This window comes from Ailuropoda melanoleuca, chromosome 1 (assembly GCF_002007445.2).
Source record: "Ailuropoda melanoleuca isolate Jingjing chromosome 1, ASM200744v2, whole genome shotgun sequence".
Classification (NCBI taxonomy): Eukaryota; Metazoa; Chordata; class Mammalia; order Carnivora; family Ursidae; genus Ailuropoda; species Ailuropoda melanoleuca.
Window position 1 is genome coordinate 68,342,297 of NC_048218.1, and position 26,362 is coordinate 68,368,658.

At 40.5% G+C, this 26,362-nt stretch overlaps 1 protein-coding gene across 5 annotated transcripts in view; it reads right to left on the reverse strand.

The window, feature by feature from the left end:
• The window catches only part of WDR53 (WD repeat domain 53), a 36,288-nt gene that overhangs the window by 729 nt on the left and 9,197 nt on the right, over window positions 1–26,362 (reverse strand). For 4 of the 5 annotated variants that reach the window (XM_002916755.4, XM_019796981.2, XM_019796983.2 and 1 more), the window contains one exon: window positions 22,053–22,677. In XM_002916755.4, the coding sequence (XP_002916801.1) occupies window positions 22,081–22,677 (597 nt within the window). In that variant the 3' untranslated portion in view covers window positions 22,053–22,080. Of the gene's footprint in view, window positions 1–22,052; window positions 22,678–26,362 lie in introns of those variants that run through there. The other variant, XM_034660135.1, reaches the window with a different exon arrangement.

Sequence of the window (26,362 nt, forward strand, 5' to 3'; positions counted from 1 at the left end):
AGCAGAGGAGCCTGATGTGGTTCTCGATCCCCCAAAGCCAGGATCACGCCCTGAGCCCAAGGCAGACGCTTAACCGCTGTGCCACCCAGGTGCCCCAGAGGTATCTGCACTCTTATGTTCCTTGCAGCATTACTCACAATAGCCAAGATATGGAAACAACCTAANAGAGGAGCCTGATGTGGTTCTCGATCCCCCAAAGCCAGGATCACGCCCTGAGCCCAAGGCAGACGCTTAACCACTGTGCCACCCAGGTGCCCCAGAGGTATTTGCACTCTTATGTTTCTTGCAGCATTACTCACAATAGCCAAGATATGGAAACAACCTAACTGTCCAGAAAGAAGGAAATCCTGCTGTTGTGTCAACATGGGCAGACTTTGATGGTGTTATGCTACATGAAATAGGCCCAACAGAGAAAAACAAATACTGCAGAGTATCGTTTATATGTGGAATCAAAAAAAAAAGTCAAACTCGGAAAGTAGAAAAGTGGTTGCCAGGGACGTGGTTTTGGAATATAGGTGAGGTTCGATGGGGTAAGGTCCACAGCCAACAACCAAGAAAGAATTGTAGAGACATCTTTGGTGCAAAACGGTGGTTTTATTGCAGCACGGGGAGAGGACCGTAGGCAGAAAGAGCTGCTGCACCAGGGTTGTGAGGGAGGACTGATTATATACTATGGGGTTGGGGGAGGTAAGGAAAAAGGGGGGTTATCAAAACAACTTTCATATGCTAAAGAGGACCGACCTGACCTACAAGATACCCGGAGGCCTTGCCTTTGTCAGGTTAAGGTGGTTTTCCCCTCTAGCAAGGCATTAACATTAAGAGTGTTGGGAGATTCCTGAAGAATGTCACTAGATCCCACCCAGGAGGTGGGGGGAGGTTGCAGGGTGTCCCCTTATGCTCTGTCTTCTACCAGCCTTCTGCTCCTTCATCAGTACGGAGTGGGGGGACATAGGGAGAGGGTAAAGGGAAAAAAAAACCCAAACCTGTCACCCAATTAACCTCCCATAGAATAATTCCATTGCTCGTGTACTTATTGTAAGAAGGAACTTCACCTCATTGATTAAGCCTTTCATAGTTGGGCTTCCGTTCTTTTTTTTTTTTTTGTAAGATTTTATTTATTAACTCGACAGAGAAAGAGCAGAAGCAGGGGGAGCGGGAGCGGGAAAGGGACGGGGGGGGGGGGGAGGCTTGATGCGGAGCTTGATCCCAGGACCTTGAGATCCTGACCTGAGCCAAAGGCAGACACTTAACCGACTGAGCCACCCAGGTGCCTCTTGGGCTTCTATTCTTAAGGAATGAACAGTTCAGTGAAGGATACTTTATATATCAGGTTCCTCTTTGCTGAGGCTTTTCGGAAGCCCTTCATTCGTTTTCTTACGGGTAGGTTAGTGGCTAGAACCTTGACAAGGAAGCAAAACAAAGAAGGAAGAAGAGTGGCAGACTCTGATTTAAACTGGTATCTGTCTTCTGCTCACTCAGAATAAGGCATTGTGGAACCTCACCCCCAAGCCAAAAAGTAAAAAGTTCTGCTCTGGAGTCAGAGCCTCCCAATTCCCCCCACCCCCCACCAGTGCTGTTTCCTGCAGGGTGCTGCCTGCCTATCCAGATCCAGTATTTGTTCCCTTCTCCCCACTTTCACTGACTACCTCTTAAAAAAAAAATTAGTTTTATTTATCTGAGAGAGAGAGAGCACAAATAGGGGATGAGGAGGGGCAGAGGGAGAGGGAGAAGCAGACTCCCTGCAGAGCAGGGAGCCCAATTCCATGACCCTGAGATCATGACGGAGCTGAAGGCAGACGCTAAACTGACTGAGCCATGCAGGCGCCCCCCACTGACTACCTCTTGTCTGTGTAGACCTAAACAATAGCTGCCGGTCACTCCATCCTTGATTGCCTGATTGCCTTTTGTCCAAATTTTTGTAATTTCCTGATCTCATTTGCCAGAACCATCTTCCAGACCCTCCCGGTCCCCTGTCATCACTTTCCAAGTTATTTTTTAACTAGTGAACTTGATTTTTTTTTTTAAAGATTTTATATATTCATTTGACAGAGAGACATCCAGTGAAGGAGGGAACACAAGCAGGGGGAGTGGGAGAGGAAGAAGCAGGCTTCCAGCGGAGCAGGGAGCCCGATGCTGGGCTTGATCCCAGGACCCTGGGATCACGACCTGAGCTGAAGGCAGACGCTTAATGACTGAGCCACCCAGGCGCCCCTGAACTTGATTTTTTAAAGCAGCTTTATGTTCACAGCCAGAAGAGCCAAAAGTACAGAAAGTATCCCCCTGCCCTCAGACAGGCACAACTTCCCCACTGCAGACCTCCCACACCACAGCGGTCACAGTAGCAACTTCTGATGGGCCCACACTGACTCATCATTATCACCCAAAGTGCACGGTTTACATTAGGGCTCACTCTTGGTGTGGTCCATTCAATGGGTTTTGACAAATATATAATAACATGTATCCACCATTGTAGTAGCATACAGGATAGTTTCACTGTCCTAAAAATCCTCTATGTGCTGCCCACTCACCTCTCCTTCCTGCGCCCCACCACCCCACAGCCCCTGGTAACCACTGATCATTTTATGGTCCATAGTTTTGCCTTTTCCAGAATGTCATAACGCTGGAATCCTACAGTATGTAGCCTTTTCAGATTGGCTTCTTTCACTCATACTATGTGTTTAAGTTTCCTCCATGTCTTTCCATGGCTTGATAACTCAGTTCTTTTTAGTGCTGAATAATATTTCATTGTCTGGATGTGTCACAGTTTCTTTATTCACACACCTACTGGAAGAATCTTGAGTATTTCCAAGTTTTGGCGATTATTAATGAAACTGCTATAAACATCCATGTGCAGGTTTTGGGGGGGGGGCATAGGTTTTCAGTTTATTTGAGTAAATACCAAGGAGCATGATTGCTGGATTGCACAGTAAGAGTATGTTTATGGTTGTAAGAAACTGCCAAACTGTTTTGCAAAGTGGCTGTACCATTTTGCATTTCTACCAGCAGCGAATGAGAGTTTTTGTTGTTTTGCATCCTTGCCAGCATTTGGTGTTGTCACTGTTTTGGATTTTGGCCATTGAAGAGGTGTGCAGTTGTATCTTATTGTTTTAATTTGCATTTCCCCAATGACAAGCGATGTTGAACATCATGGCTTACTTGCCATCTGTATATCTTCTTTGGGGGAGGGTCTGTCCAGGTGTTTTGTCCTTTTAAAATCAGCTTGTTTATTTCTTACTGTTGAGTTTTAAGGGTTCTTTGCATATTTACCAGCCCTTCCTTCCTTCCTTCCTTCCTTCCTTCCTTCCTTCCTTCCTTCCTTCTTTCCTTCCTTCCTTCTTTTTTTAATCAGTTGTGTCTTTTTCAAATTTTTTCTCCCTCAAACCTTTTTATAACAAAGCTGTAGCCTGGATTCCTGCCTGCTCTCTGTTGCAGGGTATAGACCTTTGAAAGAATGCTGTGTTCAAAAGCTGAACAGCGGTGCCAAGAAATAAATAGTACACTTCTCTGCTAAAACAAACATCTGAAAACAACCCTCTAAAGCAGCAGCAGGTTTTGGCTGTTTATTATAGAGCTGAATCAAGTACTAACAACTGGATACTTTGAGTACTATCAGTGCTAAAGTACAGATACTAATAGAGAAATGTTATTTTCAGAGGCTTCTAACTCAGGGAAAAGATCCAGGAGTTTTTGCTAGAGATTAAGTTACCTACACTAATACATCAGAGAAAAGAGTTCCTTAATTTGTGAATTTATACAGACTACAGAAAGATTCATGCATAATGTCTGAGCTTGTATTCTATAAAGAGAATTCTATACATTTTATCAGTTCCATCTCCAGATTCAACTTTGCACCTGGCCCAGTCACCATATAAAAACAAGATCCAGACAACAGAGCTGATGCTAGGCAATCACTCCATTTGCTTACAACCTGCTTGTGTTTGTTTCCTTCTCCTTCGTTTCTAGACTCGAGTTTCCAAAATCTGGTTTAGGGGCGCCTGGGTGGCTCAGTCGGTTGGGCATCTGCCTTCTGCTCAGGTCATGATCCTCGGGTCCTGGGATCAAGCCCTGCCCCAGGCTTTCTGCTCTTCCGCGCAGCAAGAGCCTGCTTCTGCCTCTTCCTGCAGCTCCCCCTGCTTGTACTCTCTCTCTCTCTCTCAAATGAATAAAGTATTCAAAATAAATAAATAAACAAGTGAATGAATACAATAAATAAAACCTGGTTTTAGTGTCCTTCAGACCAAACTATCCTTGAGCTCTGATCAGATTGACACAAATTCTTGTTCTACAACTTCTTAGTTCCGTGAGCTTCTGCCGAGTACTTAATATCTCTCAACCCCTATTTCTATACTTATAAAATGGGGATCATAGCAGTAGCAAGAAACCTTTGGAGGGGTTGAGCCTCAGTTACCCACAGAGGGAACATACTGGTTAATGTACTCTGTGTCAGGTTTCTTCCCTTCTCTGTCTCATTTTTCTACTTCTGAACTGATCATGCTTCCTGCAGTCACCTCAATTCTCATTTATGTGAATTTGTGCAATTCTCATCTTAGGGCCTGCTCTAGGGTAAGCTACATTAAGATTATGCCCTTACTATCTGTGTCACATTTCTTGTTCAAGCATTCGTCTCAAAGAAACTTAGCGGACCCTACCATTTAGATCAGCTATGAATCCCAAAATGTGTGTTAGTTTCCATTTTATTTTACACATATAGGTACATTCATAGGTAATGGAGTTCTTATGGAACTTCCATTAAGGAACTGCTAAAAAAGACATACAAATGGTTTACCTACTTCAAGTCTGCTGAATTTTTTAAAATTAGTAAGACATTTTTTTATTTTTTAAAGATTTATTTATTTTAGAGAGAGTGAGTGGGGGGAAGGGGCAGAAGGGGAGAGAGAATCCTGAAGCAGACTGCTTGCTGAGTGTGGAGCCCAACACAGGGCTCCATACCATGACCCTGAGATCATGACCTGAGCCGAAATCAAGAGCCGGTTGCTTAACCAACTGAGCCACCCACCCAGGCACCCCAATTAATAAGACATTTTAAAAATTGAAGTATAACATATACACAGCTGTATATCATAAGCTTGATGACTATAATGTGATATAATAAATTTATTTTTGGTCTTTGTCCCAGTTCTGGGCACAGAGCTAATAAACTGTTGGTTAACTTCCTAAGTGTAAGAACCATAGAACATCTGTGATAATGTTTTTTGTCCTCAGCTCCTAAAACAGGTGAAAGCAGCTTTCATTTTAATGTTTCATTTTTATCTCTAGTTACTGAAATAGCTCCAGAGTGATAAAAGTGAAAGGAGTGCCTTCTGTTATTTATAACAAGTCCCTTTCAACCAAACCTGAATTTATGGTAAGGGGGCAATTTTTAGAAAGCCCCCAAGGATAAGGGCTGGTTGCAAGTGAATCACCAGTGTGATTAGAGAGTTGGAATTTTCAACCCCACCCCTCAACCCCTTGGGAGGAAAGAGGGCTGGTATTTAAGAGATTAAGTTTAATCACTAATGGCCAACAATTTAATCAGTCATGCCTACTACAATGAAACCTCCAAAAAAATCCTAACCAAAAGGATTTGGAGAGGCACCTGGGTGGCTCAGTTGGTTAAGCATCTGCCTTTGGCTCAGGTCGTGATCTCATGGTCCTACATCGAGTCCCACATTGGGCTCCCTGCCCAGCAGGTAAGCTCCTTTTCCCTCTCGCGCTCCCCCCTGCTTGTGCTCCCCCCTGCTTGTGCTCTCTGTCAAATAAATAAATCTTAAAAATAATCCTAAAAAATAAAAGGGTTTGGAAAGCTTCCAGGTTGGTGAACAAGAACACATCAATAAGTCAGGAGAGTGGTATACCCCAAACTCCACAGAGACAGAAACTCCTATGCTCAGGACCTTTCTGGACCTCACCTTATGTATCTCTCATCTGGCTCTTCATTTATATTCTTAATATATCCTTTGTAATAAATCAGTAATAATGACTAAACTGTTTCCCTGGGTTCTATGAGCAATTCTAACAAATTATCAAGTTTGAGGAGAGGGCGATGGGAACCTCTGATTTATAGTTAGTCAGAAGTACATGTGACAACTTGGGACTTTTGATTGGTTTCTGAAGTGGGGACAGCCTTGTGGGACTAAGTCCTTAACTTGCAGGTTCTGTGCTAACTCTTGGGAGTTAGTTTTAGAATTGCATTAAACTGTAGGACACCTAGCCAGTGTCTGCCAAGAACTGGAGAATTGCTTGGTGTGGAAAATCCCACGTTTGGTGTCAGAAGTATTGAGTATATGGGGCGCCTGGGTGGCTCAGCAGTTAAGCATCTGCCTTGACTCACGTCATGATCCCAGGGTCATGGGATGGAGCCCAGCATCGGGCTCCTTGCTAGGCAGCAAGCCTGCTTCTCCCTCTCACACTCCCCTTGCTTGTGTTTCCTCTCACTGTCTCTATCAAACAAATAAAATCTTAAAAAAAAAAAAAAAAGGATGTATTGAGTATAGAGAGGAAATTGTGCTTTTCCTTCCAGATTTATCACAAAGTGAACGCCTCATGTAACTTTAGCCCAAATCAAGAAATAAAATATTGCCAACATGCCAGAATTGGCATGGACATCAGGGGCCCTCCCAATTATTGCTCTCCCTCTCTTCCCAAAAGATAACTACTGATGTAGTTTTGGATCGAGACGTCTTGGTGCAAAAGGGTGGTTTTATTAAAGGACAGCAAAGAGCAGCTGCACTGGGGTTATGAGGGATGACTGATTATATACTTGGAGTTGGGGGAGGTAAGGGAAAAGGGAGGTTTTCAAAACAACTTTCATATGCTAAAAGGATCTAAAAGATACTGGAGGCCTTGCCATTGTCAAGCTAAGGTTGTTCTCCACCCCCCCACCCCCCACCCCCATCTATTAAGGCATTAACATTAAGATAGTTGGGAGCTTCCTGGAGGAATGTCACATATACCCCACCCAGGAGTGGCGGTTGGGAGGCGGTTTGCAGGGTGTCCCCTTATACTTTGTCCTCAGCTGGGCTTCTGCTGCCTCATCAACTACTATGTCTCATTGTATATTAGTTTTGCCTATTTTTTACCTTTTTGTAATCGGAATCATACAGTATGTATTTTAACAGCTTTATTGAGATATAATTCGTATATCATAGAAATGACCCATTTAAAATGTGCAATTCAAGAGTTTATAGCGTATTCACAGAGTTCTGCAACCATCACCACAATCAATGTTGAACACTGACATCACTACAAAGAGAAACCCTGTACCCATCAGCAGTCACTCCCCATTCCTTCCTAATCCCTCCACCTCCTACCCATTTATCTACTAGCAACCATTTATCTACTTTTTGTCTGTATATATAGATTTTCTTGTTCTGGACATTTCATATAAGTGGAATCACACAATATACAGTTTTTTTGTGACTGCTGCTTTTTCTTAGCATACATGTTTCCAAGATTCATCGATATTATAGCATGTATCTGTATTTCATTCCTTTTTATTGCTGAAGAATATCCCATTATGTGGTGCAATGGACTGAATTGTATCCCCCAAAATTCATATGTTGAAACCCAGTGTGACTGTACTTGGAAATAGGGACTTAAAAGAGGTAATTAAGGTTATATGAGGTCATAAGGGTAGAGGCCTAATCCAATATGACTAGGGTCCTTATAAGAAAAGGAGATACCAGGGATGTGCATGCATAACAGAAAAGGCCAGATGAAGATACAGTGAGAAGGCAGCCATCTGCAAGCCAAGGATTGAGGTCTTGGGAGAAACCAAACCTATGTACACTTTGATATTGGACTTCCAGCCTCCAGAAATATGACACATACATTTGTGGTTTTTAAGCCATCCAATCTCTGGTATTCTGTTATGGCAGCCCCAATGAGGGAACAGAAGGCTGGCTGAAGACAAAGCATGAGCGGACACCCTGCAACCTCCCCCCAACCCCCACTCCTGGGTGGGATATTCTTCCAGGAATCTCCCAACTATCTTAATGTTAACACCTTGCTAGAGGGGAAAAACAACCTCAACTTGACAACGGCAAGGCCTCCTGTATCTGGGTATCTCATAGGTCCTCTTTAGCATATGAAAGTTCTTTTGAAACCTGCCTTTTTCCTTATCTCCTCAAACCCCATAGTATATAATCAGTCATCCCTCACAATCCCCGGGCAGCAGCTCTTTCTGCACACAGGTCCAGTCCTCGTCCTTTAATAAACCGCCAAATGGAAGTTCTAGAGCTGAAATATGCAACATCTGAAATTAAAAATGTGCTCATCTATGGAACATAAGAACTAGGAAGATCGGTAGGAGAAGAAAGGGATAAAGAAAGGGGGGGTAATCAGAAGGGGAAATGAAGCATGAGAGACTATGGACTCTGAGAAATAAACTGAGGGCTTCAGAGGGGAGGGGGGTGGGGGAATGGGATAGACTGGTGATGGGTAGTAAGGAGGGCACGTATTGCATGGTGCACTGGGTGTTATACGCAATTAATCATCAAACTTTACATCAAAAACCAGGGATGTACTGTATGGTGACTAACATAATAAAAAATTATAATAAAGTGCTGGATGAATTAAGAGCTAGAGATGAAAAAGGAAATGATGGAGAGCTGGAAGAAAGGCAGGCAGGGAGAAGAGGCCCCCCACCCTAAGAGGAAACCATCCTTAAAAAGATTTTACAACACCCTGGAAGGAGCCCTCTACCCTCCCATGTGATGATAGGTAGATGACAAAAAACCCTGACTGGATGACAGTCTCATGAAGGGTTAATCAGATTGAAACAGCCCACCAACAAACCCATAAAACCCCCTAGACTTAGAAATTCCAGTGGCAGCCCTCCTGGGTCCCCATCCTCTTAGGGAGTTTTGTACCATGACTCACTAAACCTTGGTTTGCTACCCACCACTTTGTCTGGTCTACCTCTTAATTCTCTGAAGCAGGGTGATGAAGAACTGCAGGCACTGAAGGAAAAATCTTAAAGATTAATGAAGCTGAAGACAGGGCAATAAAAACTCCTTAAACTGAAGCACAGAGAAATAAGGCTGAAAAATAACAGAGCCTCAGTAAACCGTGAGACAATATCCAGAATTCTTACATATGTATATATTAGAGTTCTAGAAAGAGAGGGAGGGAGGTAGAAAAAAATCTGATGAAAGAAATGTCTCCAAATTTGACACATATAATTCCAAGAAGTTCAAAAATGTCCAAGCAGCATGTCTATATAAGGAAAAGCATGCCAAAGGTGACTGTAGTTGATAATGCTGTGTTGCATAATTGAAATTTGCTGAGAGTAGAAATTAAATGTTTTCACCGGAAAAAAAAAAAGATAAATATGTAAGGTGATGGATGTGAAAATTAACTTGATCAGTGGAATCCTTTTACAATGTGTATATAAAATCATATTGTGCACTTTATTTTTATTTATTTTTTTTTTAAAAGACTTTATCCATTTATTCGACAGAGACAGAGACAGCCAGCGAGAGAGGGAACACAAGCAGGGGGAGTGGGAGAGGAAGAAGCAGGCTCATAGCAGAGAAGCCCGACGCGGGGCTCGATCCCACAACGCCGGGATCACGCCCTGAGCTGAAGGCAGACGCTTAACCGTTGTGCCACCCAGGCGCCCCTACATTGTGCACTTTAAATATCTTATAATTTTATTTGTCAATAAAGCTGGAAAAAGAAAAAGAAACCATACCAAAGCACATCAAAATCAAGTGGCTGAAAGATAGTGATGAAGAGAACATCTTAAAAGCACCAAAGGAAAAAAAAAAGATGCATTAAATACAGAGAAACAAAAATAAACATTACTGATGATTTCCCATCAGGAACAATACCAGCAGGGGAAATTGGATTGTCATTTGAGAACAATTAAACAAAACAAAAACAAAGGGGAACAAACTACTAACCTACAGTTCTCTATCGAGCAAAAATATTCCCCAAAATTGAAGGTGAAATAAAAGGACATTCATAGATAAGGAAGATAAGATTGGAATAGGGTGGGCCCTTGATCCAATATGACTAGTATTGTCTTAGTTCTTTCAGGCTACAATAAAAAAAAAATCACAGACCTGGTAACTTAAAACACAGAACTTTATTTTCTCACAGTTTTGGAGGCTGGAAAGTCCAAGATCAAGGCACCAGCATGGTTGCCTTCTGGTGAGGGCCCTCTTCCTGTCTCGTAGCTGGTGCCTTCTCGTTGTATCTTCACATGGTGGAAGAGGGTAGGGATCTCTCTGGAGTCTCTTTTGTGAGGCACTAATCCCATTCACAAGGCCTCCACACTCCTGACCTCAGCACATTACAAAGGTCCCATGTCCTGATACCTTTGGAGTTAGGTTTCAACATATAAATTTTAGGGCAACACGTTCAGATCATAAGTGTCTTTATAAGAAGAGAAGAGTCCCAGAGACACACACATAAGGGCAGACTGTCGTGATGACAAAGGCAGAGTGTAAACCTAGAGGCTGCAACCCATGGGATGCCAAGAGTTGCTAAACTAGGACGATGTGATTCTCCCCTATAGGGAGGGAGTCTCCCCTACAGGCTTCAGACCCTGATGATACCTTGTTTGCAGACTTCTAGTCTCCAGAAAATTCTTAAGACATATTTTATGTCTTAAGCCACCCAGCTGATGGTACTTTGTTATGGCAGTCCTAGGAAACTGATATGCCACGTGTCTCCAGAGAAATGAAAATGTATATCCACAATACATTTATACATGAATATTTATAGCAGCTGTATTTATAACAAACAACTTGAACTAGAAACAAGCTATGTTTCCATCAATAGGTGGATCAGTTGATAAAATGTGGTATGTTCATACAGTAGAATATTACTCAGCATTAAAACTGAATATACCATGGATAAATACAACAAAATATACAAATTTCAAAAACATTATGCTAAGGACAAGAAAAGAGGCTATGCTGTATGATTCTATTTTCTTCAAGTTTGAAAATAGGCAAAACGTTATCTATCATGAGATATAGTGGTTCTATGATAGTTATGCAGACGAATGGTTATAAACGTTTGTCAAAACTCTGAGCATTATACTTAAATTTTTAATTATGTAAATTATATTCAACATGGTTGATCAAAAGTACATACTGTAAAAACTAGTAATGAATGTTCATAGCAGCATTATTCATAATAACCAAAAAGTGTTAACAACCCAAATGTTGTCCATCAACTAACTGATGAGCAGGTAAAGAAATTGTGGTTTAGCCATATGTGTTAGTCTTCCGTGGCTATCGATGTGATTTTTGGAGTAGCATGGGGGTCTGGAGCCAACAGCCAAGAAAGAATTCTTGAGACATCTTAGGTGCAAAAAGGTGGTTTTATTAAATCACGGGGACAGGTCACAGGGACAGAAAGAGCAGCTGCTGCCTTGGGACTGTGAGGAGTAACTGATTATGTACTTTGGGGTTAGGGAAGTAAAGATATGGAAAGTTCCAAAAGGACTTTCATATGTTAAAGAAGACTCTGCAATGTCCAGAAGGCTTTGCTATTGTCAAACTAAGGTGATTTTTCCCTCTAGCAAAGCATTAAGACAGTTGAGAGTTTCCTGGAGGAATGTTACACTATCTTAAGTATTCGTCAATGGGGTGCAGATTATAATTCTACTTACATTTAATTCTATCTACATTTCCTTCTGCCTTTGTTTTCCACATCAGCTCCTTGACAGAATACATATAGACTGGGTGGCATTTCATTTTCTCAGTTTTGGTGGCTGGAAGTCCAAGATCGAGGTGTTGCAAGTTTGATTTCTCCTGAAATCTCTCTCACTGTGTACTCACATAGCCTTTTCTCTTGTACGTGCACCTCCCTGGTGTCTCTTCTTCTTGGAAGAACAGTAGTCATATTGGATTAGGGCACCACCCTTATGACTTCATTTAACCTTTAAAGTCCCTATTTCCATATATAGTCATATTGGGAGTTAAGCCTTCACCATATGAATTTGTGAATGTTGGGGGAACAATTCAGTCCATAACAGTTGCTTTTTTTTTTATAGTTTTCATTTCTGTCCTTATTTGTTCATGTTTTCCTTAAATCCAAACAGACAACATTTATAATAGCTCTTTAAAAAAAGACTTTAAATGCCATTTAATTCTATCATACATGTCATATAATGTTCTGTTTCTCCTGACTAATTTTTCTCCTGAGTATAGGTCACGTTTTCTTGATTTTTCAATGTCTAGAGAATTTTTTAAAAAGAAGTTCACCCATGTGAAGTGACAATTCGGTGGATTTTAGTATATTCACACAGTTGTACAACTTTCACCAAATGTAATTTTAGAACATTTTCATTCACCCAAAAGGAAATCCCATACCATTAGCAGTCACTCTCCATTCCTTCCATGCCCCCAGTCCTACGCAACCACTAACCTACTTCCTAGCTCTATAAATTGGCCTATTCTAGCCATTGTCCAGTACTTTTGATTAGATGCTAGTCATTATTACCGTTACATTGTTGATATTATGGATTTTGGTGTGTCCCTTTAAAAATGTTGAGTTTTGGGTGGTAGAATGGCCAAATGGTTTAAGGCACTGGATTTAGGGGGGGAAATGTTGAGTTTTATTCTGGTAGGCTGTTTAATATGAATAAGAATGGTCCTTTCAAGGCCTGTTATTAAGCTTTGTGATGATGGCTCTAGAGTAGCCTTTTCTGTAGGTCTAACTTAGTCCTACTGAATGCATCAGGTCAATAAAGTCTCTCAACACCAGTCTCCCAACAAGATCTCTTAACACAAAGGTCTCTCTGATGGTTGTTCAGCTTACAATTCTCCAGTAGGTTTTTTTGATTAGCCTCAAGAGGTATCATCCTATTTTTGCACAGCATTGTATTTGGCCAAAGACATAAGGAAACTCCTATGCAGATTTCTGGATCTCATTCTCTGCATAGTTTCCATCTCTCTGGTATTCTGCCCTATAACTTTTAGCTGCTTCAGTTTCTACATGCTCTAACTTTTTTCTCCTCAGTTCAACTCTGCCATGCCTTACTTGGGAAAGAGAGAACACGAGCAGAGTGGAGGGTCAGAGGAAGAGGGAGAGGGAGAAGCAGGCTCCCCACTGAGCAGTGAGCCTAGTGGGAGGTGGGGCTCGATCCCAGGACCCCAAGATCATGACCTGAGCTGAAGGCAGATGCTTAACCGACTGAGCTGCTCAGGTGCCTCTCCTTTTTTTTTTTTTTTTTTAAGATTTATCTATTAGAGAGAGAGAGTACATGGAAGCAGGGGATGGGAGAGGCAGAGGGAAAGGGAGAGAATCTCAAGCAGACTCCATGCTGAGCATGGAGCCTGATGTGGGGCTCGATCCCATGAACCTGAGATCATGACCTGAGTGGAAACCAAGAGTCCAACGCTTAACCAACTGAGCCACCCAGGCACCCTGGGATCCTCCCCTCTATGCTGATATTTGGTAAATGCTACCAAGAAGAAAGCTAGGGAAACTGTAGGACTCAATTCATTTGTTCCCCCTTCTCTCAGTAATCACTGTCCTGTGCTGCCTATGGTCCAATGACTGAAAATATTTCACATTTGCTGTACAGTTATCTAGTTGTGTATGACAGGAGATTTAGTCTGATACCAGTTACTCTGTCATGGCTAGCTGTATTGTTTGGTTCCTTTTTGCCCAATATTATGTTTGTAAGATTCATGCTTTTTTTTTTTTTCTTGCCATATTGTACCATCTAGGACCTCCAGTAGAATGTCAAATACAAATAATGGTGGAGATATCTTTCTCATCTCTTGTTTCCAATATCAGAGAGAATTGTGTCAATATTTGCCATGTTTCTAAATAATTCATGTATCAAAGAACAAATCACAATGAAAATTTAAAATGTTATATTGAAAAAATAAAAATAAAATGTTATATTAGAACACTAATGAAAATGTGGCACATAAAACTAGAAGGATGTAGCTAAAGCCATATTTAGAAGAAATTGTATAGCCTTAAATGCATATATGCCAAGAGTGGGAGGCGGGGCTAAAAAAATCAATGAGCTAAGTGTCCATCTCAAAGTGTTAGGCAAAGAGCAAATTAAACCTGAAGATAGCAGAATGAAGGAAATAATAATAATTGGAGCAGGAATTAAACAGAAAACAAATAATAGTATTATCAAAGGCAAATACTGGTTCTTTGAAAAGGCTGTTACTATAAAAAAACTCCTGACAAGGTGTGCCTGGGAGGCTCAGCTGGTTGAGCATCTGACTCTTGATCTCAGCTCAGGTCTTGATCTCAGGGGCATGAGTTCAAGCCCTGCAGGTTCCATGCTGGACATGGAGCCTAATTTAAAAAAAAAAAAAAAAAAAAGCAAACAAAACAACAAAAAACACCTCATGACAAGACTAATAAAAGAGGATATTATAAACAAATTCATGACAATAATTTGAAAATACACATGAAATCCAGTTTGCTGTCTGTATCAATAGTTTGTTCCTTTTTATTTTGAGTAGTATTCCACAGTATGGATATATTACAGATTGTTTGACCATTTACCTCTTTAAGGAATCTGGGCTAATTCCAGTTTGGGGCTATCCATGAATAAAGTGCTATAAACATTCATGTAGGTTTTTATGTGAACATATGTTTAAATGCCCAGCAGAGCAATTGCTGGGTCATATGGTTTTGGCATTTTTTGGTAGGAAAATGCCAAACTGTTTTCCAGAGTATCTACACCATTTTACATTCTCACCAGTGACAGATGAGAGATCTAATTTCTCCCACATTCTTACCAGCATTTGGTGGTGTCGCGGTTTTTTATTTTAGCCATTCTGACAGGTGTGCAAATATTTAAAAATATTTAATTCAGATCATTTAGTTTTTAATGATTTTACTTTAAAATTATTTTTTAATATAGTTTTGTCTTTTTTTTTTTAAGATTTTATTTACTTATTTGTGAGAGAGTGAGTGAGAGAGAGCACAAGCCAGCAGGGAGGGGCAGAGGGAGAGGGAGAAGCAGGCTCCCCACTGAGCAGGGAGCCTGATGCAGGGCTCCATCCCAGGACCCTGGGATCATGACCTGAACCAAAGGCAGATGCTTAACTGACTGAGCCACCCAGGTGCCCCTAATGATTTTATTTTTAGGTAATCTCTACATCCAACGTGGGGCTTGAATTCACAACCCAGAGATCGAGTCACATCTTCCACCCACTGAGCCAGCCAGGCACTCCCATATTATTTAATATTTTTGAAGGCTGAGTTGATCTGCAACATATTGAACCTCTAATCAGTACTGTATTGAGTTTTGAGGGATAGGACTCAGGCATCTAGATGTTTTTAAAACCTTCATTGGTGAATCTGATTTGCAGCTAGGATTATGAAGACATCTTGGTCTCAGAGGACAAGAGCTTTAAAGGATAAGTCATCTTTTGAAGAAACGGCCATATCCAGGGCACCTGGGTGGCTCAGTTCATTAAGCATCTGCCTTCAGCTCAGGTCACCATCCCATGGTCCTGGGATCAAGCCCCATATTGGGCTCCCCACTCAGCGGGAAGCCTACTTCTCCCTCTGCCTGCCGCTCGCCCTACTTGTGCTCTGTCGAATAAATAAATAAAATCTTAAAAAAAAGGCGAGGGCGCCTGGATGGCTCAGTCGTTAAGCGTCTGCCTTCGGTTCAGGGTGTGATCCCAGGGTCCTGGGATCAAGCCCCGCATCGGGCTCCCTGCTCCACTGGGAGCCTGCTTCTTCCTCTCCCACTCCCCCTACTTGTGTTCCCTCTCTCGCTGGCTGTCTCTGTGTCAAATAAATAAATAAAATCTTAAAAAAAAACAAACCAAAACAGCCATATCCAATGACGGGAATGTCATAGACAATGAAAATATGTGGTAGGATAGTAGAGCTGAATGACATTTCAGAATACACACAAGGATTCTATAACCCTGGAAAATAATATTTTTGGAAAATAGCTTATTAAACTTGAAAATTCAAAAAATTAATTTTATTTATTTTAATTTTTTCCTCCCCCTGATCTCCAAAATGGAGATCTACTTAATTTTAGAGAGGTCAACTTAGACCAAAAAATAATTTTAAATTTTGGTATTTAATAATAAATGGTTCCTTGGAGACATGAAGAATTCCTTATTAACAAGAAAGGAAAAAGAAAGTGAATTAGTTGATAAGAAGATGCATCACTGTCCAACTCACTTGGAAAAGAAAAAAAACAAAAAAATTCAGGTAGGGACTAATCAATTATTTGACTAATTTGAGGCTACCAAAATCTGTGAAAACCAGTAAAGTTATGAATTATGTCTCTAGGGGGCGCTGAAGCTCTACAGAGCAATGCAGGAAAGGAAAATATTGAAAATTCTGAGAACCAAAAAAAAATGTTTCATGAATAGAATCGATTAGAAAATTAGAGTGTATTATTAAGAAAGGAGTAAGGCTAAGAGTAAGAGGTTTAAGGGAAACAAAGAGAAAGAGAAATGTCTGCCTAGTCCCCACTCTGGCTTAAGGAGTCCAGTAATACTCCAAATCCACCCCTGCCTCTCCAGTGCAGCCAGACTCCTGACTAATAACAGCTCTGTGCCATTTTGCAGAGCAGGTGGTAATGACACCAGAATGGCAAGGACCAGTCCGGGCAGATAAGGTAGATTAAAGTAGTCAAACCTGCCCAGCCTCTTGTGCTCCCTACCTGCATTTATGGCCCAGATTATGGATCCACCCAGTCACTGAAACCAAAAACTTGGGCTTCATTTTTTTTTTTTTTAAGATTTTATTTATTTATCTGACAGAGAAAGAGGCAGTGAGAGAGGGAACACAAGCAGGGGGAGTGGGAGAGGGAGAAGCAGACTCCCCACCGAGCAGGGAGCTGGATGTGGGGCTTGATCCCAGAACACCAGGATCATGACCTGAGCCGAAGGCAGACGCCCAACTACTGAGCCACCCAGGCGTCCCCTGGGCTTCATTCTTGACTCTAATACTTCTACTGATAATGTGACTAGTTTTCCTATCTGGCTATTTTAGAATTTACTCCGAACAATCTGTGCTTCTCCAAAATACCCTCTTCCACAGCAAACTACTGGTTCCACCCTGCTCTTTCCCCACATTCCCCAGCAATGTCACTTAGTCCTAGTATCACATGGAGATGCTAAAGGCCACTCAAGAAGATTTTCAGGACTCTATCTACATGTCCATGCATTCGAGCTTGAGGACTGTGCATTTTTAAAAGAAAAAAAAATGTTAGCCTTCTAGGATTGATTAATTACTTATTATACTGAAATTACTTTTATTATAATGTTGCTTAAATATGTCCGAATGCAACATTAGGTATCAACTTCTTATAACTCTTATGTGACTATAAAATGAAAAGAAACATACATATTAAATACAAACCAAATTACAACTAATTAAATTGTCAACATTAATTTATTGTGATGGCTGATGCTGTTCTGCTGAAACTAAATCACCTCTCACATGAATTTGGCACTAATTGCTTTAGAGGAGGTTCTTCTGCATTTGGCAAGTTGATACTACCTTGGGCAGAGCAATGACTCAGTTATAAGACATTTCTCTAATTGAATTATGTGCATCAATTGGTTCATGCATTCTCACTTTATAAATTTCAGATTTACAGAATTTTGTTTAAAAAAAACTAAATATTTATACCTATTTATTTTAAAACATTTTAATTAATTAATTAATTATTTTTGAGTAATCTCTACACCCCACATGGGGCTCGAACTCTCAGCCCCAAGATCAAGAGTCACATGCTCTTTCAGCAGCCAGGCACCCCTAAAACATTTTTATTTATTTTCATTTTTTAAAAAAGATTTTATTTACTTATTTGACATAGAGAGAGAGCACAAGCAAGGGGAGCGGCAGGCAGAGGGAGAGGGAGAAGCAGGCTCCCTGATGACCCTGGGATCATGACCTGAGCAGAAGGCAGAGCTTAACTGACTGAGCCACCCAGGCGCCCTCACCCCTAAAACATTTTTAGATTTAGTTTTTTTCAGCCAAAGATATGCTATGACATGATAAATTCTTCCTATTAACTTCTGCTACTGTTGTTAGTGGGGAACTGGTAACAGAACATTGGAGAGGGGACTTATTTGACACTAGTATTTAGTGACTCTGTTGGCTCTGGGGGACTGGTGTCTGCTGAATAATCAAAGTGTTTCTGTTGAACATGTGCCCCGTTTAAACTCTTGTTTGTATTAATATTTCTAATATTGTAACTTTCAAATTAGGAAAAGGATGGAAAAAACATTAACTTAAATTGCGAAACCTAAGGGAAAAAAATCCTAATTTTAAGCGAAAAATTAGTAGTGATAAAGCTAGACACACATTAATGGCATGAGAGCTCTAAACTTCCTATATACAAGGGCATTGGCTGGTAACAGGTCTGGAAAGAGCCCAAAAAGGCTTGTCTTGAAAATGCACTTTTGCATTTTTGCAAATTTTGCACTTTTGCAAAGCATGCAGCCTTTTAAAAAAAATCCATTTTGAGATATAATTTGCATACAATAAAATTCAATAATTAAGAAGTATGATTTGTTGAGTTTTGACAAGTATTTAGAGTCATATGACCACCACCACAATCGTGATAAAGATCACAGAACATCACCCCTATCACCATCAAAAGTTTTCTTGCACTTTTTTGCAATCAATCCTATACCCTACCTCAGACCTCTGGTAACCTCTGATTTTTCTCCTTTCCTTTTCTAGAATGTCTTATAAATAGAAACATACAGTATTTTGTTTCCAGCTTCCTTCATGTATCAGGTTTTTGAAATTCATCCATGCTGCTGCATGTGTGTTTGTTCCTCTTACTGTTCAGTGGTATTCTGTTGTATGCTCATACCACAATTTTTTCAAAGGGTCACCGTGGTTTGTTTTCAACTGGCTATTACAAATAAAGTAGCTATAAACCTTTGGGTAGAGATCTTTGTGTGGGCATAAGTTTTTATTTCTCTTGGGTAACTATCTAGGTGTGGAACTGCTGGGTCAAATGGTAAGTATATGTCTGACTTTGTAAAAACTGCCAAACTTTTTTCCCAAGTGGCTGTTCCATTCTTCATTCTTAACCACAATGTATGAGAGTTCCAATCGGTCTGCGTCTTCACCAACATTGTCAGTCTTTTTAGTTTTTGCCATTTTAACAGATCTATCTGACTGAACATTGTGGTATTAATTTGATTTACCACTGACTATTGATGTCAGATACCTTTTCGTGCACTTACTCTCCATTTGTAATCCACTTTGGAGAGGTCTCTGTTCAAATATTTTCCTTATTCTTTTAATTGGTTACTTTCTTAAGTAGTTAAAATTCCTTATACATTCTGTACGTAAGTCCTTTAGCAGATATACATTCTCCCAATCCACAGCTTGCCTTTTCTTTTTTTTTTTTTTTTAAGATTTATTTGAGAGCAAGAGCATGAGCAGGGGTGAAGGACAAGTAGACTCCCTGCTGGGCAGGAACTTGATGCAGGGCTCGATCCCACGACCCTGGGATCACAACCTGAGCTGAAGGCAGATGCTTAACTGACTGAGCCACTCAGGTGCCCCAGCTGCTTTGATTGTTTATGGCTTCCCTCATTAAAGACTCAAGTGAAGCCAAGCTACATTTCTGCTCTAGTAAACTAGAGAATTCTGCTCTCCATGCCCTCATAGTAAACTTCCCTTTGCTTAGGCAGTCTGAGTGGGTATGTTACCAGCAACCAAAAGAAGTTTAGGGCTGATGTTTCAACCCTGGTTCAAGTACTTCTTACTTTATTCCCATAAATTTATTCAGGCTCAATAGCTAAAATGATGCTGTACTTGGGTAAGTTTTCAAAAGATCCCTCTAAAACCTCCAGAGATTAGACATGAGCATTAGTCCTTCCTAACATTTTAATATTAGAATCATTGACTAAGCATATCATGATGATGGTATTTTCATTTCACTTAACAGTGGCATGAAAGGTACCTTAGAGGATTTCTAATCCAAGCCCTTCACTTTCAAGGAAACAAACTAAAGCCCAAATTTCACAAGAGCCTTCCCCAGTGCTGGGATTAGAACCCTGTTTCTGTCAATACTCAGGCCAAGGTCCTTTGCCAATGAATTTTTTTTTTAAGGTAATCTCTGTGCCCAACATGCAGCTCAAACTTACAACCCCCAGATCAAGAGTTGTATGCTCCACCAACCGAGCCAGGTAGGTGCCCCTACCAATGAATTTTTTAGGGCCAAGATGGTATTCCCCTTTCCTTAAATTCCAAGTGAGATCACTCAACAATATTTATTGATTGCCCACTTAATTGGTTAGGACTCTTAGCTGCAAGTTAAAAAAAAGGCTCTAAGAATACATTTGTTTTAGATACGGTTGTTTCAAGGCTCAAAATCACTGAGTATTCTCTCTCTCCACCTCTAGGAAAAGACTTTCCACCGGTGGGGTACCTGTAGCCTCACATCTTAAGTAGTCCATGCTGGATTTTCCTTGGACTTCTCAGTTGTGTGAGCAAAAGAACTCCTTTTTATTCCCTTAAGCCAATTTGAATTTGGTTTCTGTCACTGAACAAGTGTTTGGACTAAAATCACACTTACCAAAGAATTCTCCACAAACAAGGATAATGATAACCAGATTCTCTTCAAAACTTGGAATGTAAGAGTAGTTAGTATAGGGGCACCTGGGTGGCTCAGTTGGCTAAGTGCCTGACTCCTGACTTCAGCTCAGGTCATGATCTCAGGGTTATGAGATCCAGCCCTGCACTGGGCTTAACACTTGTTAAGCCTGATTAAGAATCTCCCCAACCTGGGGTGCCTGGGTGACTCAGTCGTTAAGTGTCTGCCTTCAGCTCAGGGCGTGATCCCTGGGATTGAGCCCCACATCAGGCTTTTCTACTGGGAGCCTGCTTCTTCCTCTCCCACTCCCCTTGCCTGTGTTCCCTCTCTCACTAGCTATCTCTCTGTGAAATAAATAAATAAAATAAAATCTTAAAAAAAAAATCTCCCCCACCTCCCCTGCCCCCTGCTTGCCCTCAAGCTCTCTTAAAAAAAAAAAAAAGAAAAGAAAAAAACCCAAAAAAATGAGTAGGCAGTATAAGTCGAAGCAGAAAGAACATGCAGAGAAGACAGCAATCCAGGCCATGATGAAAAGCAACTTGCTCTTGACATAGTATCTTGGTTTCTAGTCTTTACTTTTTTTTTTTAAAGATTTTATTTATTTATTTATTTGAGAGGGAGGGAGGGAGAAAGACACAGAGAGAGAGAGAGAGAGAGAGAGAGAGACAGCATGAGTATGCATGCAGGGGGGAGAGACAGAGGGAGAAGGAGAATCCCAAGCAGACTCTGCACTAAGGCCAGAGTCTGATGCTGGGCTAGATCTCACGACCCTGAGATCAGGACCTGAGCTGAAATCAAGAGTCCATGCTCAACTAACTGAGCCACCCAGGTGCCCATATTTACCTCTTTTATCTCTTCTCTACTTTTTCTCTTCTTAGAATTTCTTATTCTTAACTTCAACTTATTCCTGGTTCTATCAACACCACAGCTTGGATTACTGCATAATATCCTAACCCTGAAGCCCTTTTCTTAGAAACAACAAAAAGTAATTGTCAGCAAAGCCTTCTGGGCTTTACACAGAACAAGGAAGAACAGGTTTCCTCTCCAACTTGGTAAGGCTCCTCATGACATCCTAGGATCTGAAATAACCAGTTATAACTAATGTGGGGACTACATTTGGAATAGATCACATGTGGGCTTCCCTGAGGCAGGAGGCTTGACAAGACAACCAAGATCCTTTCCAGGTAAGTAATCATGCCTGCAATTTTCCTGGTTCTTTGTTACTTAATATCTTTGAGTCTCAATTACTGTGGCAATAAAATGAGGGGAATTGCCCACGTCATGGATTTGGAAGAAGAAATCAAACATGTAAAATGGCTGGTATATGGCCATTACTCAGTGAATATTAGTTTTCTTCCCTCAAATTTTGTTATTTACCATATAAAGTATTACCCAATTATCTTTCGCTCAAATGCCTTGTAATTTATATGATGGAACAGTACTATTCCACATATGACAAACATTAAGAATGACAAAAATGAAGAATCAGGATTTTTTTTAACCTATAAAAAGTTGCTGCAGTTTTTCAAATGATTTTATTGGATTTAAAATTCTTTTAAGGGATATACAGATATACAACTAGTTTGATCAGCTACTAATATATTCTGGTATCCCTTTATTCTTGTACTCAAGAGCCAATTCACCTTTTCTCCATGTTCAATACTTAGCTTTGGTAAAATTTTGCCATGTTCTTCTTCATCTGCTACTGGAGCAGGAGTGTTTCCACCCTGCTTGGTATAAGCTGCTCTTTTAGTTTTCTTCCTGTGAGTAGGTTTCGTAGGACTCTTGTGTTTTTTTTCAACTCCACTGCTTATATCCCACAACATTATCTTCCCATCATTCCCTCCAGTAAGCAGCAAATAGGATTCTGGCAGAAAGCAGACCTGGGACACTCCCAAAGTGTGGCCCTTAAATCCCAGTTCTTGTTCACACTTAACTCCCATCACCCTAAAGATTCGAACCTTACCATCTTCTGCACCACAGCTAAAAATATTGCCACATGATGCCACAGACACAGAGTGGGCTAAAGCAGGGTTTAAAAGCTGACCAGGTGATTGTGGGCTTTCCATCTCTTCTGTTTCATCTTCCTGCAAATTTGTAATCCAGAGTGGCCGCGCTTTCTGAAGGTTCCACAGCATCACCTTCAAATGAGAGGGAGTTACGTAGTCAAACAGAGGTTTAGCCATTTTGCTTATTTTGCTCCACTATCATGCTTACTCCACTTCTAATAAAGTCATCAAAGTAGTTTGACAATAATTAGCACGACACAGTTTCGGCAATATTAAATTTTTAAAAATTCGTATGGCACCACAATATGCCAGTGGAATGCTACCCTCGTGCCAAAATTAGGATGCCAATGGGCGGTAAGGTAGAATTTAGAAAAAAAGATCCTGAATAACTTGTGATTAACAACCCCATTAAAGTGTAATCCACATTCTTAAGCAGTTGCCAGTTTAAGTCATTGTACCCTCATCTCTGCAAGTAAAAAGAAGATTTTGAAATTTATTTATTTAATTTTTGAAAATATTTCATTTATTTATTTGACAGAGAGTGAGCACAAGCAGGGGGACTGGCAGAGGGAGAGGAAGAAGCAGACTCCCCGATGAGCGGGGAGTCCGATGTGGGACTTGATCCCAGGACCCTGGAATCATGATCTGAGCTGAAGGCAGACGCTTAACCAACTGAGCCATTCAGGCACCCTGAAAATGACGAAATTTATTAATTTTAGTTTATGCCGGTTGCAGGTCAAAAAGCCTGTCAATTAAATAAATGAAGTCTGGAATGCTTTCTCTTTCCTCTCACACTACCTAAATTACCCATTTTAGGGGCTTACCTCAAGTCTCTATCCTTCTAGGAAGGCTTTCCTAACTATTTCAGCCTACTTCTCTCTTTCCCGTGTTAATTTCTATGCTATTAACTAACATATACTACTAGCTTGTCAATTGCTTGAGATTTAATTCTTCTTTTTAAAAAAATTTTTAGTAGACTCCATGCCCAATGTGGGGCTTGAACTCATGACCCCAAGATCAGGAGTCACACACTCCACCGGCTAAGCCAGCCGAACGCCAATTCCTCTTTGCTAATGTCTAGCACAATGCCTGGAAAAGAGCAAAAATTCCATACCTATCTGTTGGTTAATTTGACATCCTGATACATGTGGGTTTTTTGTTGCTCCATACTATGATTTTGGACCTACTAAATTGATTTAAATGAAATGCTAATTAAACCTGTATAAAACAAAACAAAAAGAATCTCTGTGAATTTATTTTACTCTATACTAGTGATTCGTTTTAATCCCACAGCAACTAATCTGAAAAGGAAAATATTCTTCGTATTTCAGAGAACAGCCTTATTTTTTACCCTCTAGTTTTTTTAAAAAATACATTTATTTATTTGAGAAAGTGCACATGCAAGTGGGAGAGGGGCAAAGGGGGGGGAGAGAGAGAGAGAGAGAGAAAGAGAGAGAGAGAATCTCAAACAAACTCCTCACTGAATGTAGAGCCCAACACGGGGCTTGATCCCATGACCCTGAGATCATGACCTGAGCCGAAACCAAGAGTCAGATGCTTAACTGACTGAGCCACCCAGGCACCCCATATTTGACCACCCAGTATTAGCCCTTAATTATGACTCAATTTAAAATGGACACTAGACTAAGCATGAGCATGTTCAGTCCAAAGCAGAGATTTGAACTGATAAGATTACTTCTGCCGATGATATTAAGGATTTAGTTTTCTACTGAAGGTAACTTCCCTCAACTCAGCGACATCTAATAACATTTATATTCTGTTTTTATCAAGGAAAGCACTGAAAACCCTTTTAGATTAGATTTATAACATTATACTAAGTGGCCAGCAGTTGCTATTTGGTGAAAACAAAATACTAAAAAATCAAAGTAAACTAAAGTAAGATAAAGAAATATCAGAAAATATAAGAAAGATGAACAAGTACTAAAATGGAATGTGGAAACAATCTCTATAAAAAAGTCTGAACACAAGGAAGATAGACATTCCAGAATCTGCTAGCTTACATGTCTTGGCAGGTATCCCTAAGTCTTTCTTGCACAGCCCTGTGTGATGCCTGGATTATATTTTCTGTCCTCCTAAGACATCTAAGCATGAACGATACGCAAAGTGTTTTCAGCAGCTTAAACTTCTTTTGTATTTACTGAAATCATCTAAATGTGTTAACAGTCATCCCAGATTCTACCAATCCAAGAATCATTTCCAAGTATTGAAGATTCCCAGACGGTTTCTGCCTGGACATTCTCTATTCATCACTTTATTCCTCCCAACTGCTGAAGATTCTAAGGTGTTTTACAATTTCTCAACCACTGGTTCATGCGGTGTCACCTAAGCAGGAAAGCGAAAGATACGGAAAGAAAGAATACAGAAGTCTGGGGTTTATGGTCCTATAAAATATCAGAGGGGGAGAAAGTGAACAACTGGCAAATGTTCAGAGATGAATGCGAGTACATCAAAGTGACCCTGCTCACGAATTTCTCCCACTACAAAAACATTTCTTTCCACACAGAAGAATCATTTTCAAGGAAAAAAGCCTCTTCTACCATCCTGATCCTTAAGTGTTGGTACTAGTGATCTTTCAAACTCCAGAAAGAACAATTAACCTTTGAATCATTTATTTTCAGATGTGGAAAGGAAGGGCAAAAAAATCAATGTGTATGCCACAGAAAAATGTGATGGTTTTTTTTTTCTTCTTCAAGATTTTTTTTATTTATTTGACACAGAGAGAGACAGCCAGCGAGAGAGGGAACACAAGCAGGGGGAGTGGGAGAGGAAGAAGCAGGCTCCCAGTGGAGGAGCCAGTTGCGGGGCTTGATCCCAGGATCACGCCCCGAGCCGAAGGCAAACGCCTAACGACTGAGCCACCCGCCCCGAAATATATGATGGTCCTAAATTTCCAAAGGTCTTTACGAGAGAAAACTATATTTGAGTGGTGGCTACCCACATATTTATTTAATGTTATTCTTACACTTTACACATATATATTTTATAGCTACTTAATAAAAATTAAGCAGTCTCAAATGTCTTAATAAATCACTTTAAGGTCCCTGCCCCTCCAAGTGTGCTTTGCCTAATTATTTAAACCTATCTAGATCAAAGGACATAATTTTTATAATTTCTATAATAACAAAGATAGGTACACTGAACATATCTACTGTGTGTGGCAATAATCAATCCCTGCCTTGAGATAAAATGTTTGTTCGGAGAGAAAGCACTCGCAAAATTAACTTTCTAAGAATTCCCTTCCACTACTATACCTACATTCTTGGACCCTTCCATAGGCTGGCTATTCTTCAAGTTTAGAATAATACTGGATAACTAGGTTTTAAGAAGTAAACTGTGGGGGGCGCCTGGGTGGCTCAGTCATTAAGCGTCTGCCTTCGGCTCAGGTCATGATCCCAGCCCAGCGTCCTGGGATTGAGCCCAAGTGGGGCCCCTGCTCAGCGGGGAGCCTGCTTCTCCCTCTCCAACTCCCTGTGCTTGTGTTCCCTCTCTGTCACTCGCTGTCAAATAAATCTTTAAAAAAAAAAAAAAGAAAGAAAGAAAGAAAAAAGAAGTAAACTGTCTAAGATATTACAGTTTCAACTTCAGTTAAGGAAAGTGATTTCCTAAAAGCATAGTTGTGCTGTCTTACCACTGTTGTTATACCACAACAAAATGCAGAAATTAATCTACGGTGAATTTTTAGCAAGTCTTGAGAGTCAAATCAAATAAGCAATATAAATCTCCTTCTCACAAAATATTTATACCCTATACTGTTCTTTAGCAGCTGCCTGCCACTGTAACTTCTCTCCTAGAACTG